The 19,161-nt window shown below is 34.8% G+C and overlaps 1 protein-coding gene across 2 annotated transcripts in view; it reads left to right on the top strand.

Moving 5' to 3' along the window:
* The window catches only part of CDH7 (cadherin 7), a 137,161-nt gene that overhangs the window by 105,542 nt on the left and 12,458 nt on the right, over window positions 1–19,161 (top strand). For both annotated transcript variants that reach the window (XM_055296971.2, XM_063637644.1), the window contains exons 8-11: window positions 344–480; window positions 1,490–1,611; window positions 2,268–2,385; window positions 5,195–5,446. In XM_055296971.2, coding sequence (XP_055152946.1) covers window positions 344–480; window positions 1,490–1,611; window positions 2,268–2,385; window positions 5,195–5,446 — 629 coding nt within the window. The remainder of the gene's footprint in view (window positions 1–343; window positions 481–1,489; window positions 1,612–2,267; window positions 2,386–5,194; window positions 5,447–19,161) is intronic.

Genomic DNA, 19,161 nt, shown 5'->3' with positions numbered 1-19,161 from the left:
AGCCTGGGTGACAGCAAGACCCTGTATCAAAAATAAATAAATAATAATAGTAATAATAATGAACTTGAAGTTCTAATGACATATTCAAAGCCATTGTGAAGATTACTGTGGTGTTCATTTAGTACTGTCTGACAGGAAAGCAAACATATTAGTGAGACACAGGTTATAAACCATCTAATATGTGGGGAGAGTTTTAAACAAGGCATGCATTTATGTGATTAATATGACAGATCAGAGAGTCAGTAGGATTTAGTAATGAGCTACACAAATAATGAAATAGTTTCAGCAAATTATAATCAAACGTACATGTTGAAGGCTTTTCCTTTCTTCAATGTTCAATTAGGTACTCAATTGACAGAAACACAGACTTGGAGAGATACTTCAATATTGATGCCAACAGTGGGGTCATCACAACTGCCAAGTCTTTGGATCGAGAGACAAATGCTATTCACAATATCACAGTCCTTGCAATGGAGAGCCGTAAGTTGTGAGGCTTAAAACTAAATTAAGATGGAGGACAGTGAGTGGAGAATCGATTGTCATGAGGTTGTAAATTCAACTTAATTAAAGTAGTTCCTTATTTGAATTGTACAAAAACTTGAGAATACCAAATTTCTAAGCTGTGAAATATACTTACCTTCACTGTCTTTATATGCTAATTTTTACAAAATTTATGAAAACCAAGGACTAAAAAACAATGAGCCTATATTACCTTCACAGGATTTCTTGTTTTCTGATCGCAATTCATATACTGTGTTTATGCTGTTATGGAGTTAGTGAAATAGCTTATAATAATTAGTAAATTGATCTATAACCAAGACATCTGGATTTGAATATTCTGATATTGAACTAAGTTTAGTCCCTCATAAAAGATAAAATAATAAATAAAATAAAATAAAAACTATTGAAAAAGGAATGCATATTTGCATGCATATATGTATATGATATATTGTGTATTTTAATATGTATGCATTTGTAATACATGTGTTGATAATACAAATGTATAGTCATGCAAATATGAGCTCTAACATCAAAGAATATTGAAATTCATGGTTTACCATTTATTCTTATTTCAACAATTTTCTCATCAGGGACTAAAAAACTATGAGTACACATGTAGACCATAATATACATTTATATATATATATATGCATGTATATCCAAATACACACACATATAATCATGTATATGTATATATTTGGGTATACATATGTATGTGTACATACACATATATGTATATACATATGTATGTGTACATACACATATATGTATATACATATTTGTATGTGTATATATATACACACACATACAAATACATACATATGAATGTGTGTGTGTATTTGGATCATATTTTCATATTTTCTATAGCTCCTTTTAAGTAATACAGCATTATAATTCTAGATTTCATTCTCAGCTTCGTCATTTTATTATTAGAATTGTGCTTTAGAGAGTCAAAGAGTAAATGATGAGACACTGTCTTATTTATTAGAGAATCCATCTCAAGTAGGAAGAGGCTATGTGGCCATCACTATACTTGACATCAATGATAATGCCCCTGAATTTGCCATGGACTATGAGACCACCGTCTGTGAAAATGCCCAGCCAGGGCAGGTAAGAGTCTTCAGAACACTTCGCTTCTAATCTGTGGTTTCTTAAAAAATATCCAGCAGCAGTTGCCTTTGAAATTCTTCCAGCTTTAAGATAAAATATAATCAGCTTGTTTCAGCAAAACGAACACTTTGATGTGCAGCATGAACTAATATTAAAGGAACCTGCAAGTTCCAGTTTAATTGGGGTGATGAAAATTCCTCAGGAAGGAAAGGTAAACATTGTAAAAGCTCTGTTAAATGGCTAAGAACTTAGACTCCTTTCGGAGAAAGACAGCATAGTAAGCTGATTGGGCTGTTTCCTACCTTGCACAACCTGGTTTAAGTGTCTTACAATTCTAAGAATTAAGTGCAGTTCAGTCTCAGTTTGGTTTGTTCATCTATTGTTCAGTGTCTTGTGATGTTTCCTGGGATGTCTAATCAATTGGAACCGCTTATTTCTGAAGTTCACATAAGTGAATTCAAACATGAACTAAGAAAAGGACATGATTTGTTTTTCAGAGCCCTTTTTTAGATTGGGTTCATAATAATACATCGGATCCTTTCTCCCTAGCTCATTCAGGGAGATGGCATTTATTATAAAGTGTAAAATTGCTTTGTCCTGCCACAGAAAACTAAGCATAGCACACCAATTTCATCTTTTACTTTCTCTTTTCCTAGGTTATCCAGAAAATCAGTGCTGTTGATAAAGATGAGCCATCCAATGGACACCAGTTTTACTTCAGCTTAACAACGGATGCAACAAATAACCACAACTTTTCATTGAAAGATAACAAAGGTAATGTATTGTTACTGATAGAGGCAGCAGGTACAGATACTCTAAGCAAGTATTTTTGTCCCCAGAAATGCTGATTATGGATTTTTTTTTAAAGCAAGGACAATAATTAAAGGGCAATGAGGAACTCAAGTAATTTTTATCTATGGATTTACTGTCATGAAGGAAAAGCTGCTATTTAAATTATCTTAGGCCTAAAGCCAAATAGGAGGGAAAGTTAGAGTTTTCTTATTCTTTTCTTATAGGCACTCATTTTCTTATTTGTATACCAAGTTCGTTATCCAAATAATCTAAAAAGTTGATGGTCAACTAAATACCCTAATAAGTACTATGCTCATAGATGCAACTTGAGACGTAAGAAAAAGAACTGGACATTACACATTTTAATCTAAATCAACTTTGACTTAATGTTTTCAATAACGCCCCTTACTTTATTATTTTTACATAAATGCAAATGTAATTCATGCAAATAATAATAAAATAATGACACATTTATGATGCTAAGAAATATAATATTAAAAATAACAAAATAACTCCCTATCATGTCAAATTGTATTTCTCTGCTTCAAAGGTAAACACTCTTAGCAGTTTCCTAAATATCATTGTAGTAAAATAACTTTCAAATACCTACAAGTAGATTTTAGTTTTGCTTAATAATATATATTGACAGTTATAAGAACTTAAAGCATGAGAACCTGCTATCATTGTCTAATTTTGAATTATATGTTCGAATGAGTTTTTATTCAAGGTACTTATTTTAGTGGAAGGAGAGCATTTGAAACTCATGTAGAGGGTGAATAGTACCCCCCAACAACATGGAAAATATCTATTTTGAAAATTTTATATTGTTTATGTAAATCTGGTTTTAGGAAAAAAATACAGAATTGGATTTGCTAGTCATTACTGGCTTGTTTAAAACAGACTTACTACCAAAAGGTGGATAAGAAGTTTTGCATGAAGCCATCACCTTATTTTGTGCAACCTAGGCCTCAAAAAATTTCAATCTCAAAAAAATTCAATCTGAAGATAATAATTTTTTCTGATCTTACTTCCTACTCAATGAGAATACTATTGTATCCCTTTAGTAATATATAAGGTAGAGCATTCTCTACATGGGTAACTCCAGACTCACTGACTTAATCATAGTTAAGAAGGATAATTCTCAGCATTTAGATTCATCTGGTACAAATGCAGAGAAGGGAATCTATGAACTTCACAAGGAGAATGTGAATATATCCCCCACGTGTCATCATCCAATACCACCATGACTGCTGTACAGCACGTGCACTAAAATGTCTGCATTTATAGGACATCCACATTGCCACACAATTGAAAAATTATCTACCTTAAGCCCAGAGCTCCCTTGACTGTACCTTGAAGGAAAACGTGAATACAGAGAAAGTCAGTTCTTAAGAAGTCTTCCGTATGATCACTTTTCTGAATATAGAGTCATATTCTCACTTTTTGGGCATTTCAGCTTGTGTTCCTCAATTCACTGTGTGTGTGTGTGTCATTTTGATATCAGTCATTTTAGATTACAAATCAACAACTTTCTAAAACTTTTTGTATCAAGTCATAAATGCATCTGACATCTGAGTTGGTAGAAGGCAGACGCTTAGGCCTGCGTGCTATTGTGAAATGTACAGGAACTTACTCAAAACAGTATCCTTCAACAGCTCCAGCTTAATTTTTTAGTGAGTACCTTCTCGAATTCATACATTCTAAAATAAAAGATTTGTTTACATAAAAATCTACCAGATGGAATCTGAAAATCAAACCGTTTTATTACTGTCTCTTCTATAATTGCATGTAATACATTTTCTACAGTCTAATATGAGCTTGCTGTTTTGTGCTGTTTGAGACAGATTTCGTCTTGCTGTTTCACTAGAGTACCGTTAATTTTTTCATGCTATGATTGAATAAATCTTTTTGACAGTTTCGAAGAGAGAAAAATAGATAAAAGCACACTGCATGAAACTCTGATCCTGATTTTTCTTCTTTTCCTTTATATTTTTATTAATAGCTATTAATTTTAAAAATCTCACTGTAATTATTTAATTAAGACAAGTTAGTTGGAAAACTGCTAACAGACACGAAACATATTTTTGATACATAAATCACACATGTTATATAGACTTATTGATCACTTTTTTAAAGTTCATAATTACTATAATTGCTTAGATGAATTCACAAATATTGAATATAAGTTAAACATAAATGGCCTGTTTTATCACTGACGAAATGTTTATACACATAGAGTAGCTATAAATACCAATATACAATTTTTAAAATTTTACAATAAAATTCTTCTGAATATCCCTGTATATTCAATTTAAATAAAGCTGAAGTAGCTGATTTTACCCTTTTTAAATATTGGTCTTGAAACTTGTCTAAGACAGGATAGACTGAAAATTTCATCCGTACTATATGATGATGCTGCAAAATGTTTAACCAGTTAATATGTACCATCCTTTCTATAAGTTTATGGTGTAAAATTTAAGATAAGTAAAAGGTGTAGTTTTTATAAAGTTGCAATTAATGTAATAAGTGATTCATAAACATTTTCATATTTTTTTACTTTATAACTATTTCTTTTGTTATACTGCATAGAATAACATAAATATCTTATAATGTATTAAACTGGAAATGTCCCTCTGTCCCAGAGAATTGAAAGAAAATTGTTGAAATAAATCTGAAACTCCAGAGATTTCCCTAATTAAGGCATCAAAGTAAATAGAGTGACTTAAATAAAGTTTGGGAAGACTGATTCCATCAGAAATCTTGTGTTATACATTTGCTTTCATTATCCTAGACAACACAGCCTCAATACTAACCAGGAGAAACGGCTTCCGGAGACAGGAACAATCAGTTTATTATCTGCCAATTTTCATTGTGGACAGTGGCTCTCCTTCACTTAGCAGCACCAACACCCTCACCATCCGCGTGTGTGACTGTGATGCTGACGGCGTAGCCCAGACCTGCAATGCAGAGGCTTATGTCTTACCTGCTGGCCTCAGTACAGGAGCCCTGATAGCAATACTCGCCTGTGTCTTGACATTATTGGGTAGGTACTGTTTGCAGGGCTTGCTCTGAAAGAGCTGTCACAATAACCATGTGTCACGACTTGCCTATTTACTTCTCCATTTGGTGAACATATGCAGATATTCTACTGGATGGTGTTTGTTTTGTTTTGTTTTTCTTAGGGACGGGGTCTCACTCTGTTGCTCGGGCTGGAGTGCAGTAGCATGATCTCGGCTCACTGCAGCCCCTGCCTCCCAGGTTCAAGCAATTCTCCTACCTCAGCCTCCCGAGTAGCTGGGATTACAGGGGTGCACCACTACACCCAGCTAACTTCTGTGTCATTAGTAGAGACAGGGTTTCACCATGTTGGGCAGGCTGGTCTTGAACTCCTGACCTCAGGTGATCCACCAACTTTGGCCTCCCAAAGTGCTGGGATTACAGGAGTGAGCCACAGCTCCTGGCCTGGATGGTGTTTTGCTCACTAAGTAATACAATTGTTGGCCACACTTTCCAGTGGTGTATTTAAAGTATAACTCAGACAACAAGTTATATCAATTTCGTTTTCAAAGCAACAGTGAAGATAAATGGCTTATGCTTTAAATTAATGTTTTTTAGGATTAAAAATAATCTATCTTCTCCCAGTTCTTTTCTTTAGAGCACTCTACAGAGGAGATACACTAGACTGGAGAATACATTTTCTATATTGTTTTGATAATATGCTTATTTTAGAAATTATGGCTTTATATTCTACTTTTTAAAGAAAATATTTAAGATCGCTTTCTTAAATTATTTGCAAATTTGAAATGATTGCAATTTCAGCAATGCAAATGTTATATTTTTAAAGTATTAAATACTAACACATTTAATTGTACATTTCCATGATTACTTTATTACTTGGTTAAATTAGATTTATAACTCATATTTGCAGTAACTCAGATTTTGCAGCATCCTTTTAAAAATTGGGAGATGTCCAATGTGGACATTGGGTAATGGGTTTATTCCAAAGCAACATTTTTCTTCACGTTGTAACTTCCTGTAACACGGACAACAAGAACAAAGTAAACATTCAATATACCATACCGTATGGTGAATGTTCAATAAATTTTATGTGTTACTGATGGAAAATTATAAGCTAAGACCTAGTTACTAATACATTATAAATGCTGTCGTGAAAATGGAGGTTATTGTCTTAAGTAACTTAGGCTAAACAAGTAAATCTAAAAGAAAATAAACTATATTTTGCATAGAACTTTACACAGATGCAGAAACTTTCAGAATTTCATTAGAAATGGGAAGTAATTACCTGCTAAATCTAATTAGAATATAAGGGATTAAAGTTTGAAAAAGGTAGAACCACTGCAAACAACTTTTTATTGGTCTAGAAGCTTCTAAAACAAACTTGTCCATCCTGTGGCCTGCAAGCCGCAAGCAGCTAAAGATGGCTTTGAATGCGTCCCGACACAAATTCTTAAATGTTCTTAAAACATTATGAAATGTTTTGCGGTTTTTTGTTTTTTGTTTTTTTTTTTTTTTTTTTTTGCCCATCAGCTATTGTTAGTCTATTTTATGTGTGGCCTAAGACAAGTATTCTTCTTCCAATGTGGCCCAGGGAAGCCAAAAAAATTTAGATTTTGGAATCTAAAACTTAATAAAAAAGATGTAAATTGAATATTTATTTTATAGTAGCAGAATAACCTACATTAGAGGATTTTAAAATTCCATTCATGGGCCGGAAGTAGTGGCTCACGCCTGTAATCCCTGCACTTTGGGAGGCTGAGGTGGGCGGATCAGGAAGTCAGGAGATCGAGACCATCCTGGCTAACTCGGTGAAACCCTGTCTCTACTAAAAATACAAAAAAAATTTAGCTGAGAGTGGTGGCGGGTGCCTGTAGTCCCAGCTACTTGGGAGGCTGAGGCAGGAGAATGGCGTGAACCCAGGAGGTGGAGTGGCAGTGTGCCGAGATCATGCCACTGCACTCCATCCTGGGCGACAGAGCGAGACTCCATCTAAAAAAAAAAAAAAAAAAAAAAAAAAAAATTCTATTCATGTTTAGAATATCTTTAGCTTGAAGGTGCAGAATGAGAAGGAATAATGAGAGAATAAGTAGATGATGTGTGGAAGACTTTTTAAGTTTGGTCAGTGTATCATAAACAACTTAGATTATGCCATAAAGGAATAAGATTGCATTCCCCAAATTTTAATTATCCTCAATAATGAATTGTTGTTTTTTTATTATTTTAAGGCGTCTAATGAAGCTTGCTTCACTTTAGTAAACGCTTTCAACTTTGACTTTGGGATTTTTTGCGATTTAGGTTGCTTGATGATTCTAATTAATTAAGAATTATCAGATAATTATTACTGAAAGTAACTGAAATAGAGTTTTATTAGATTTCATTCTTAGATATACTGTATACATATACAGTATGTGCATTTGTGTTTGTGTGTGTGTCTATGCATAAAAGTTTGGGGGATTTTGTCAAAATTTAAGTATGGCTACTCTTTCTGCTAAATTTGAACATATTGCTTAAGTAGACACCAAATTTGAAATGCCTCTTCCACTTCTAAGGATCAAATTTTTTGTGCCCTATATTTTATTCATTTTTTAAGAGTTACTGTAAGTCTCCAAAACGGTAAGTAAAACAAAGTCTATTGTACTGAAATACAGTTTGGAACAAGGGGCTTCTGCCTGCAGCTTCCATTTCTATAGTGACCACACAATAATCAGTATCATCAAATACTAGCATTTTAGCTCAGAAATGTGGTCTCTTTGTGTCTTATTTCCCAAGTTTTTAAAAGCAGATAATCAGGAATTTTTACACTGTTTTAGTTTTGTCACTACTATTATAGACTTTGGATTTTCACACAATAAGTGCTGAAGCCAATGAGATTAAGTATTCACAGGGTGAGAAAGTGGGGCCCACAGCCTGGCATGAAAATTGATTTCTAGTACACAAGTAATTCATTCTTTATTACACCTCAGAAAGTGGTGTGAATCTCGTTTCTAGGCATTAGGTATCAGGATTTGTAACTCAAACCTTTTAAGACTTCTGAACAAATATTACTAGGAAAAAGCAAGGTGAGGAGGTGAGATGGGGAATAAGAACTTAAAAATCAAGTTCAATTAAGAATGAAACTATAGAAGTATCTTAAAAATAAAGGTACTTGACTACATGTTAAGTTTGTGTTCCAGGGTTGTGACTAATTAAAGCTACATGTAACATGACGGATGGGGATGCACTGACATTACCAGAAGTTTAATGCTGGAAGGCATCCCAGGTATCGATGCTAACCCAAACCTTACAGAGGGAAAACTTGAGGTGTAGCGTAAGTTCGAAGGTTTGTAGGAGTACATATAACAAGTTAGAGGATATGACGGGGTAAGATTCTAGGTCTCCTTATTCTCAATCACTGATTTTTATTAAACTGCGCAAGAAATACATCGTGAAATATAAAAATGTTTACGCCTATATATTGCTGAAATAATTCATGTTATCCAAAGTTGTATTTGTCAGTCTTTATCTCTATCTGTATTCTTCTAACTTTATGGATGAACTGCTTTCTGATTTCTCATTCTTGCTCTCTCTCTAATTTATTTGCACCTGAATTCTTTAAATGAAAAAAAAATCCAAAAATTAGAACATGGGTTTCCTTTATTTACAGTGAGTACAGTTTGAATGAGATACACTATAGCTATACTCACATTTCATCATAAAATAATCAATTAGATGCCTCAATTATTTTTCATGCAGAAAAATTTCATCAACATATGGCAAGATACTCTGGTATTCTAATTTTTTTTTTTTTTTTTTTTTTTTTTTTTTTTTTTTTTTTTTAGACAGGGTCTCGCTCTTTCACCCAGGCTGGAGTGCAGTGGTGCAATCTCGACTCACTGCAAGTTCCACCTCCTGGGTTCATGCCATACTCCTGCCTCAGCCTCCCGAGTAGCTGGGACTACAGGTGCCTGCCACCACACCCAATTAATTGTTTGTATTTTTAGTAGAGACGGGGTTTCACTGTGTTAGCCAGGATGGTCTCGATCTCCTGACCTCGTGATCCACCCGCCTCGGCCTCCCGAAGTGCTGTGATGACAAGCATGAGCCACCGTGCCCGGCCTGTATTCTAAATGTTGAATAGAAATTACAACCCATAACTGACATCAATACCAATTTAATTATGCATTTTTATCATAGTTAAATTCACACTTATAGACATATACAGTTATTCTTCCACCAGGCTAAAAATACTTTAAAGAAAAAAAATTCTATGAATAAGACATTAGATTATTTATTCAGTAGATTTTTTTAATAAAGGAGAAGAATTTCAACTGTTTTGTTTAAAAATATGGTTTCAATATTAAATATTGTACCCCTATTCTTAAAATAGTACAGCTAAATTCTTTCTGTTCCTTGGCACACACAAAAATAAAACCTGTTTCTTGCACAATAAGGCTGCCACTGAATTTACTATATTTATATTAAGTTTTGGGTGTTTCTGTACTTGGACTTCGAAGGCCCCGTAATTGAAGTCCTGTAGTGTTCCTTCCAGTTCTTTGCTCTTCTGTCACAACTGGGATTAGTTAGACCAGCCCAGCTTCATAAACTCAGATTTAATAAGGTGTTTATAGAAACTTGCTGTTTACTGCATGGGATTCAGTCTCTTCCAGTATGTCTATAATGGTCAGCTTGACAGTTAGCTGTCATGCATATTTTCACTTTTCTTCCCTGATCTCCCAAGTACTGAACTATATTTGGCCACCAGTAACTGTGGCTATTCATGATTTTTTCCAGCAGAAAAATACTTTCTTGTTTTTGCAAATGATAGTGAACATCACTGAAGGAAAAAATACGTTAAATTGTGGAGAAAAAAAAAGTGGTAGCAGTATGTAAAAAAAAAATAGATCCCCATCATAATCTATAATGATAGAACATAACTGGCATGGCAGCCCTAGAGATAATAGTGTGCAGACTACTGTTGGCTAATTTATGGTAGCAGATGTGTTCCTCTTTCAAACAAGCATGAGCATAATAAAAAACGAATTGCATTTCATCAGCTCGTACTATGTGCAAGACATCAGCCTAAGTGTTTTACAAGCATTATCTAATTTAATGCTCATAACAGATTTCCTAGGCAAGTATTACTATGCCCACATTTTATATAGGAAAACTACAACTTAGAGGAAATACACGAAAAGTTATAGAACGAACGAGTGTCAGAGTCTGGACCCAAACACAGTGAAGCCTGTTCTTTATAAGGTATTTTTCCATACATGTTTCCCCACGTGAAAGACCTCTCTGTTTCTAGGAAATGCCTATAGGTTTGTGGATATTACAGCCTGGGCACTGCCAAATTAAGTGCAGGAGTATCTTTGCTCTGTTTCACATAGTGGCTTTATTATTTATTCAGTTAACTCTGAGTATCTATTTTACAGTATCTTCCAATTCCTTCCAGTCTTTAGAAAACATATTTAGAAGAGTGTATGTTAAATATGAGGTTATATTTCAGTACAACCAAAATCTAATACACAAATTGTCTTTGTGCATAAACCATTCATTGTACTTAGGAAATTTTTTTTCTATATTAACTGAGACTAAGGTGAAATCATTCTCCCTCATATTTAAAGGAAATGAATTTTGTGATACTTGTTTTGGGAAAAGAAAAGATCCATTTTAGTTAAACTTTCCCCTTTCTTGAGACCTGGAAAGAATTAGCCCCTTTTAGCATATATGATCTATTACAGGAGGTCTACCAATGTATGTTCCTTGTTCTACTGGAGAGTTGAAACTACAAATCTCCAGAGAAACATCAATCCTGAGCAATTTTCCTACATTCTTGCCTCTTTTCCTGATTGAATCCCCACTTATATGTTTTTCTGAGTGGAATCAGTCAGACTTCCGTCTTCTCACTTGCATCCTCCATGGTCAATTAGTCCGCACATACTGTTAACTTTAGTTTTTGGGCTTTGAATCAATTTGTTTCTGTCTCTTACTGTTGCACCTGATTTTTGTCCAGGGTCTTTTTCTCTTTTCCTCCTGAGTTGTGGCAACTCTACTATTCTCTATCAGAACCAACCCATCAGAGTTTCAGAGTAAGCTTTTAAAAAATAAATGGGATTTTGAAACACCCCAGCTTAAAATCATATTTTCATGAAATCCCATTGTCTGCAGACTAAAATCACACTCTCCGGTACCAGACAGCTCTCATCCAGTTTGACTTTATTTTTCTCTACTTACTTGGTGTACTTCAGTCAAACTGCATCCGTTGCTTTTTTCTAAGACTCATTCTGCTTTGTCTTTCTGCCTGGAATACCTCTTCTCAGAATCTACAAGTGGGTCACTTTTTTTTTTTTTTTTTTGTATTCAAGACTCACTACTTTGGCTTCTGAGTCCAGGTTGGATGCTGTTCCTAAGGACCCCATAATACCTTGCATCTAGCAGTCTTCGAGCATCTGACATGGTTGACTTGTCTGTTTAATTGGTTTATCTCCTTGTCCATCTCTTCCAGTAGACTGCTTTTAGAGGCAAGGACTGAGCATTATTTTGTCATTATTTATATCAGCTATTCAGATGCTGATCTGACACATACAGAACATTCTATACATGCATGCTGAATGAAGCATGAATGATTTGAATGTACTGAATTGTGGAAAAGAATAATTGATTTGACTTATTTTTATTACCCATAGGAGTATCTCCATTAGACCCTGTTTTTTCTATTTCCCAGGACTTTGTATTTTTAGGACATTTTTCTGAGATTTAGTCTATCTCCTTAACTCTTCAGAAAAATTGATGTGTCACAGATTAAAAGAATTTAAATGATGCTTGCAGGTTAGTAGCCATGGAACTATATAAGGGCTTAAGAAGAAAAATAGAATATATGACTAAAGGTAGATGGAGAAAATATTGCAGAAGAGATGTCAGAGATATTTTATTTATCAGTTTAAAATTCAGTTAAATGTTACAGTTGATATCTCAGTCACTCACTTGGATCATACCAGTTATGAATCTTTAGTTATCCTTTGCAAAAATAAAAATAGTAGAGTTGGTCTGTAAGTGCAAGATAAAATTTTAGCTTTGTGTGACTGGGGATCGGCATGAGCCTCAGATTCCATAGCACATAAATCTACTCATCCTTCAGATCTTTGCTTAAATGCCACTTCTGATGACATCCTTTTCTGATCACAACCAGATGGTGCTGGTACTCCTGCATTTTTCCTCTCACTTTCCTTTTTAAGACATAAATTATTTTACATCTCTGCTTGAAACATTTCAGATGCACTTACATGAAATCCAGATGTTTCTCATGGTCCACAAAGCAAGGCATATTTGGCCACCTGCTTACCTCTCTACAGTATCAGGCTGTCTGATCTTTCTCTCACCCAGTAGGAGGACCCACAGTGCATTTCTTCCATTATTTTCAAGTGTGCTACCCTCTTCCTGAAACAGTCTTGTTGCATTCCTTCATCTGTCAAGTTTAGATATCTTTACTGCCTCAGCTTCAGTGTTATCTCCCCAGGAGGAGTGTCCTAAGCACCATTATTCTCCATCATAGTATTTATTTCTTTTGTAGTACTTACTTGTAACTATATATGTTTGTTTTCTTTGCTCAAACATAAAAGCTTTTGAATGTAGTGATCTTTGTCTCTCTATCTTCTTAACCAGTATATTATTGGGGCCTGTCATAGGCACATATAGAGACAATATTTTTAATACATAAATATTATTTATTGCACTCTACTGTAAATTTTGCAGCCTTTTCCACATATTTTAATCCCTTCAAGAATAGGTCCAGTATCCTCTATAATTCATTATTCTGCCATCAGTTAGATAGAATAGAGTAGATATCAGATAAATTAACTACATTACAGGAGGTCATCAATATCACAGGTGAGAGCATGGTAAAGTTTACATTTTATCTGTGTATGAATTACATGACTCAAATTTTAGCAAGGCCCAAAAAATTTGGAACTGAATCGTATGAATTTATTGTAGAAATTCCACAATGTATGACCTATTATTGAATAAAAACAGATATTGCCTACTGGGGTAGCACTACTTAAGCCCTTTACAAATAGACACTCATTTAATCTTCATAAAGTTACTATGAAGTGGTTTCTAAGAGGTAAAGACTATTATTTTCATTTTGGAGAGCAGGTAACTGAGGCAAGGAGAAATAAAGTATCTCACCTACCTCCATACATCCAAGAAATGGAATAAGAGGGATGCAACGCAGATGAGGTCCTTAAATAGGCAGGAGCTATGGGCTGAGGGACAGGACTTGAGGCATATTCTGGGTTACAGTAAGAAGAATTGGTTGAGTGGAGCATGCAGTGATGGAGAGTTGAAGCAAAGAGGAAATGAAGAAGCTGGAGTCAAAGAAGACTTGGAGTTTCTGGTTTGGGTATTCTCTTACTTGAGAAAAGAGCACACGATAGGAAACAAATCAGAGGAACGTTAATGAGATTAAACTTACAGAGTTTGAATGGTGTATGAGTGGGAGCCATTGGACAGAAAGTTGTTATCAGTAAAGGAAGGGGTCATAACAAATCATAACAATGATAATAATTACCATTTTGAACATTTATTATATTCTGATGAGTATATATATTTGTATTATCAAAAATAGGAGTAGTCATTTTAAAATACGGTCTGGTTATCCAAAGAGATAGGTGAGAGATTTAGATGTCAGAGACATCAGCTCTTGCCATACAAGAGGCAGTTGAACCTGGGGTTTCACTGGGCTTGCCTAGGAAGAATGTGGGCTGAAAAGCCAAGAAACCAAGTATAGAACTTGAGGCAGATTTACTGTAAGTACTTCTTAGAAAAGAGCAGCTACAAAAAAACATGGTTTGAAAGAAGAAAATTGTTTTTTTTTTTCTTTTAAACTGGCTGCAAGCAGCTGCATTGTTTACTATTGAGTAAGTTCAAGATAGCAGACCCACACAATTTCCCATGAAGTTCTGTGTCAAATAGGACACACATGCCATGTAAAAAAAAGGGCCACAAAGTGCTCATTGGATTTGGCAAAATGTGAGTCATTGGTAGCCTTGGTCCCTGGGGAATAGCAGGGAAAACTCAGATTGCTCTGGTTTGAGAGCAATCAGGATATAAGAAAGTGGAAATGTGGAATAGGCTACTTTTACATAAAATAAAAGTTAATAATATTGAGGGTATATGAAGATAAATTGTTGGTTGGAAAATTTCAGGAAACTCTTTCCACTTAATGTCCTCCCTTTTTGAGCTCTGATGGAATAGTGTGCCCGGAGATAGTGGAGAGAGTTTCAAGTTGACCCTGAAAAGAAAACAATTAGCTAGGCATGGTGGCATGCACCCAAAGTCCCAGCTGCTCGGGAAGCTGAGGCAGGAGGATTGCTTGAGCCTAGGAGTTTGAGGCTGCAGTGAGTCATAATCACTCTGGCCGGGGTGACAGAGTGAGAAAAAATTATAATAATAAAATTAATTTAAAAAATTAAAATGTCTCTAAAAATTAAAAATAAATTTAAAAAACAGAATTAAACAATTTTTGAAATTAAACAAAAAAATTACTAAAACTTAATTAGTGCCCAGTAGAAAAAAAAGACAGATTTTTAATAAACTTCATGTAAATCAACAGGATCAATAAATGGTGAAGAATTAAAAAATAGAAAGTTATTGGAAGGCTAAGTTATACTTGCATATCAATGTGGATGATTGTTTAAAATAAATTATTGCAATTGTATACAGACTGTGCTGGCAGATTTTTTATTTTGATTAGATTATTTTTCAAGTATACCTTATCGGTACACTAATCATTAAACTGATTATAGCTGTCCTTTGTTCAATATGTCATTTGACAATAAATCTGAGAATAGCTCTAACACCATATGCAATTAGAGTATTCTGGTGTTTGAGTCTTTTGTTCAGATCAGTTGTCCAAAATAAAGTTATTGTGAACCATCAGTGTGAAACGCATATGTAATTTCAAATTTTCACGCAGTTTTATTAGAAAAAGTAAAAAGAAACTATTGAAATAAATGCCAATAATATATTTCAAACACACTATACCAAACTATTATCATTTTAGTATGTAATCCATGAAGATTATTGAGACGATATTTTACTTTTTTAGAAGGAGAAACTTAAGTCTTGAACATCATATGTTTATTTTACACATAGAGCATATCTCAATGAAGAATAGCCACATTCCAAGTGCTCAATAGCCTCATGTAGCTATTGGCAACTACGGTAGACAACAAAAATTTAAATGACTGTTTTATGGCTAATTAGAAATGATGATTGTTCATAAGAGACCATATAGATGATGGTGTTTTTGGTAAAGACTTACTCATCCCTCAAGTCACATTTCAAATGTTTTCTCTTCTGTTGGACTTTCTCTGAGAATCCTGGGCAGAAATAATCCCTTTCCCATACATATTTTCCTAGCATATTTTATAGTGCTATATATTTAATTCATTCTATGATATTTAACTGTTTATTTTTTATTCAAAATGTTTGGCTTGTTGATGGCAAGTCCAGCAAGTCTACATATTTCTAGTCACATTTCCTTGCCCATACTTTATTAATCCATTTAACAAATATTTATTGAGCACATGCTTACTATCATGTATTATTCTTTGTGCTTAGGGTAAATCTGTAGAAAGCAAAGTCACTGCCCTTCATATGGCTTACAGTTTTAGCAATCAGTACTCATTAAAAATATTATTGAATTAAATGGAATTTAGGCTTTAAACCTGTGGTAGTAGCCACTAAACAACGGATTAAACTTAAGAAAGTGATATTTAACAGATACAAATATAAATTTATGCAATTTGGTTTTAAAAAACATTTTTTACAGAGTTTTAGGCTAGGAAAAAACCTAGTGGGATGTAGTTTACATGACTGAGTGATTTTAAAAGGATACCAGATTCAACATTTTAAATATGTTAAAAAAAAAGCATTAGTGGAGTTACTTTCTCTTTAATATAAGTAGCCTTAGAAAGCCGAATACCTCATGTTCTCATTTATAAGTGGGAGCTAAACAATGCATACACATGGATATAGCACGGTGGAATAATAGACATTAGAAACTACAAAAGGTGGGAGAGTTGACGGGAGTAAGGGTTGAAAAACTACCTGTTGAGTACAATGTTCACTGTTTGGGTAATGTACACCAAAAGTCCAGACTTCACCACTGCAAGATAAATGTAAAATGTAAAAAATCTGCACTTCTACTCCCTAAATACATAAAAATTAAAAAATTCAAATATGCCTATTTTATATGTATATACTTATATATGCATATATAAGTGTATATATATATTTATAATTTCATACATGTATATATAGATATGTGGCCTTATTTAGCAATGGTACCATTTTGTGGTGATCAGATCACATTGGCAGAATTCTGCTATTTCTGGGTGCCAAAACTGAATATTGAGAATTCTGACATTTGTAAGCACAGAACATCCAGAGTAGGGGACTCAGGATGACAACGAGGTTTTGAACTCCAGACAAGCTAAATACTACACATGCATGTGGAGCAAGCTTGTTCAACCTGAGGCCCGCGAGCCACATGTGGCCCAGGATGGCTTTGAATTTGGCCTAACACAAATTCGTACACTTTCTTAATATATTATGAAATATTTTTGCAATTTTTTAGGTCATCAGCTATCATTAGTGTTAGTGTATTTTATGTGTGGCCCAAGACAATTCTTCCAGTGTGGGCAAGGGAAGCCAAAAGATTGGACACCCCTGCTGTAGAGCAAATCTAGGTGACTTCTGAAGTGTCTGCCATCTTTAAGAGGATATGACTGTTCATAATAGAATACTTTCGTTGGAAAGAAGGGATACTTAATTGTAGAGACCAGTAATTCCGTGGTTATCATCAAGTGGGGAGATTGATTAGGACCACAGGACTTGATGATAGTCCAGTAGAAATCATGTTGCAGTTTACTGTGCAGATAGACATCTGCCAAAGATCACGGTAAAGCTGAGAATAAAGCTGCCCACTAATTTGTAGTATGGTGTGTGTTTTACACATTGATATTTTTCTCCGTATTCCCTTCCTTTTATCTATCTTTGTTTTGGGAGAATGATTCTATCCAGTTGCTGGACAACTAAAACTAATTTAAAACTGACAAAAAGGCCAGGCATGGTGGCTCATACCTGTAATGCTAAAACTTTGGTAGGCCAAGGCCGGAGGATCACTTGAGCTCAAGGAGCTCAAGACCAGCCTGGGCAAAATGGCAAAACTCCATTGAGCTCAAGGAGTTCGACACCAGCCTGGGCAATATGGTGAAACCCTGTCTGTACAAAAAATAGCCATGTGTGGTGGTGCATGGCTGTAGTCTCAGCTACTTGGGAGTGCTGAGGCAGGAATATTGCCTGAGCCCAGGAGGTCGAGGATACAGTGAGCTGAGATCCTACCGCTGCACTTCAGCCTGGGTGACAAAGTGAGACTCTGTCTCCAAAAATAAATAAATAAATAAATAAATAAAACTGACAACACATCAGTTCAAGAGTGTAAAGAATTGCATCAAATTTGTAAAATAGTTCGCAGTAGAGTGTTGTAATTTTATATAATTTTATTCTTGTAATTCTCTTTTCTGCATATTTCTCTGCACCTGTGCATGTCTGTATATTCGTACAGTGAATTGCACTAAGATTCATACTGTATTTATCTGTGAATATACAGTCCACAGTGTTGGAACTGCTTACTTGTAGGAACCCTCTGTTGATATGCTTTTGCCAATATCCAGCACTATTTCCTACCTACTAGACTGCTCAGAAAATGTTTAATTGAATGTTGTAAGACTGAATTCCAAAATCAGAAATTTAGGCCTGCATCATACGTTTACTGCTGTAATAGCACTCTAACTTCTTTTGTGACATCTTCTCCCCTATCTTCCTCTCCTTGGTCCAGTAAGAATGATTTTCATTTATTTTTTTGAAACAATCTGATTATATCATGCAGTCCTTAAAATATGTTTGTTCTTGGACCTGTAGGGTCTGACTCATGCCTACAGCTCCAACCTTACCTCACCTCTTTCTTTGCCCTCCAGCCACGTTGGCCTCAAATATTTGCTCACTGTCCTCACTGTACCAAACATGTTCTTCCATATCACATCTCCTTCCCGTCCCTATCCTCAGCCTCCAGTTATCATCAGTTAAGTCTTTCTCATCTGTATCTATTTCCCCTAGTACACTTCTTTATAAGATCATGTTTCCCTCTTTTGGAGTAATTATTGCAATCTTACTTTTACATTTATTTATTTTAATGTTTGGATCAATATCTGTTGGTCCCACTGAATTGTAAGGTCCATGAGTAAATGTTGTATGTCTGCTTCTATGTGCAATATTACACTACAATACCTAATGCATATAATAAATGGTTAACATATTTTTGTTAAACAGATATGTAAATTCCTGAACAACCAGAACAATCTAAGTGTCACACATGGCTAAATTTCAGCTAGAACTAAATCTTTTCTTCTATTTCCACTCAGAAGTAGAGGTCATATGACAGAAAAGAGAAATGATAAAACCTCTTAAAATATATAATCTTTTTTTTTTTTTTTTTTTTTGAAATAGAGTCTCGTTCTGTTGCCCAGGCTGGAGTGCAGTGGCGCAATCTCGGCTCACTACAAGCTCCGCCTCCCGTGTTCACGCCATTCTCCTGCCTCAGCCTCCCGAGTAGCTGGGACTACAGGTGCCCACCACCATGCCTGGCTAATTTTTTGTATTTTTAGTAGAGACGGGGTTTCACCGTGTTAGCCAGGA

Source organism: Symphalangus syndactylus, chromosome 1 (genome assembly GCF_028878055.3).
Source record: "Symphalangus syndactylus isolate Jambi chromosome 1, NHGRI_mSymSyn1-v2.1_pri, whole genome shotgun sequence".
Taxonomy (NCBI): Eukaryota; Metazoa; Chordata; class Mammalia; order Primates; family Hylobatidae; genus Symphalangus; species Symphalangus syndactylus.
The sequence above is the reverse complement of the archived record's forward strand: the minus strand, read 5'-3'. Positions and strand labels throughout refer to the sequence as shown.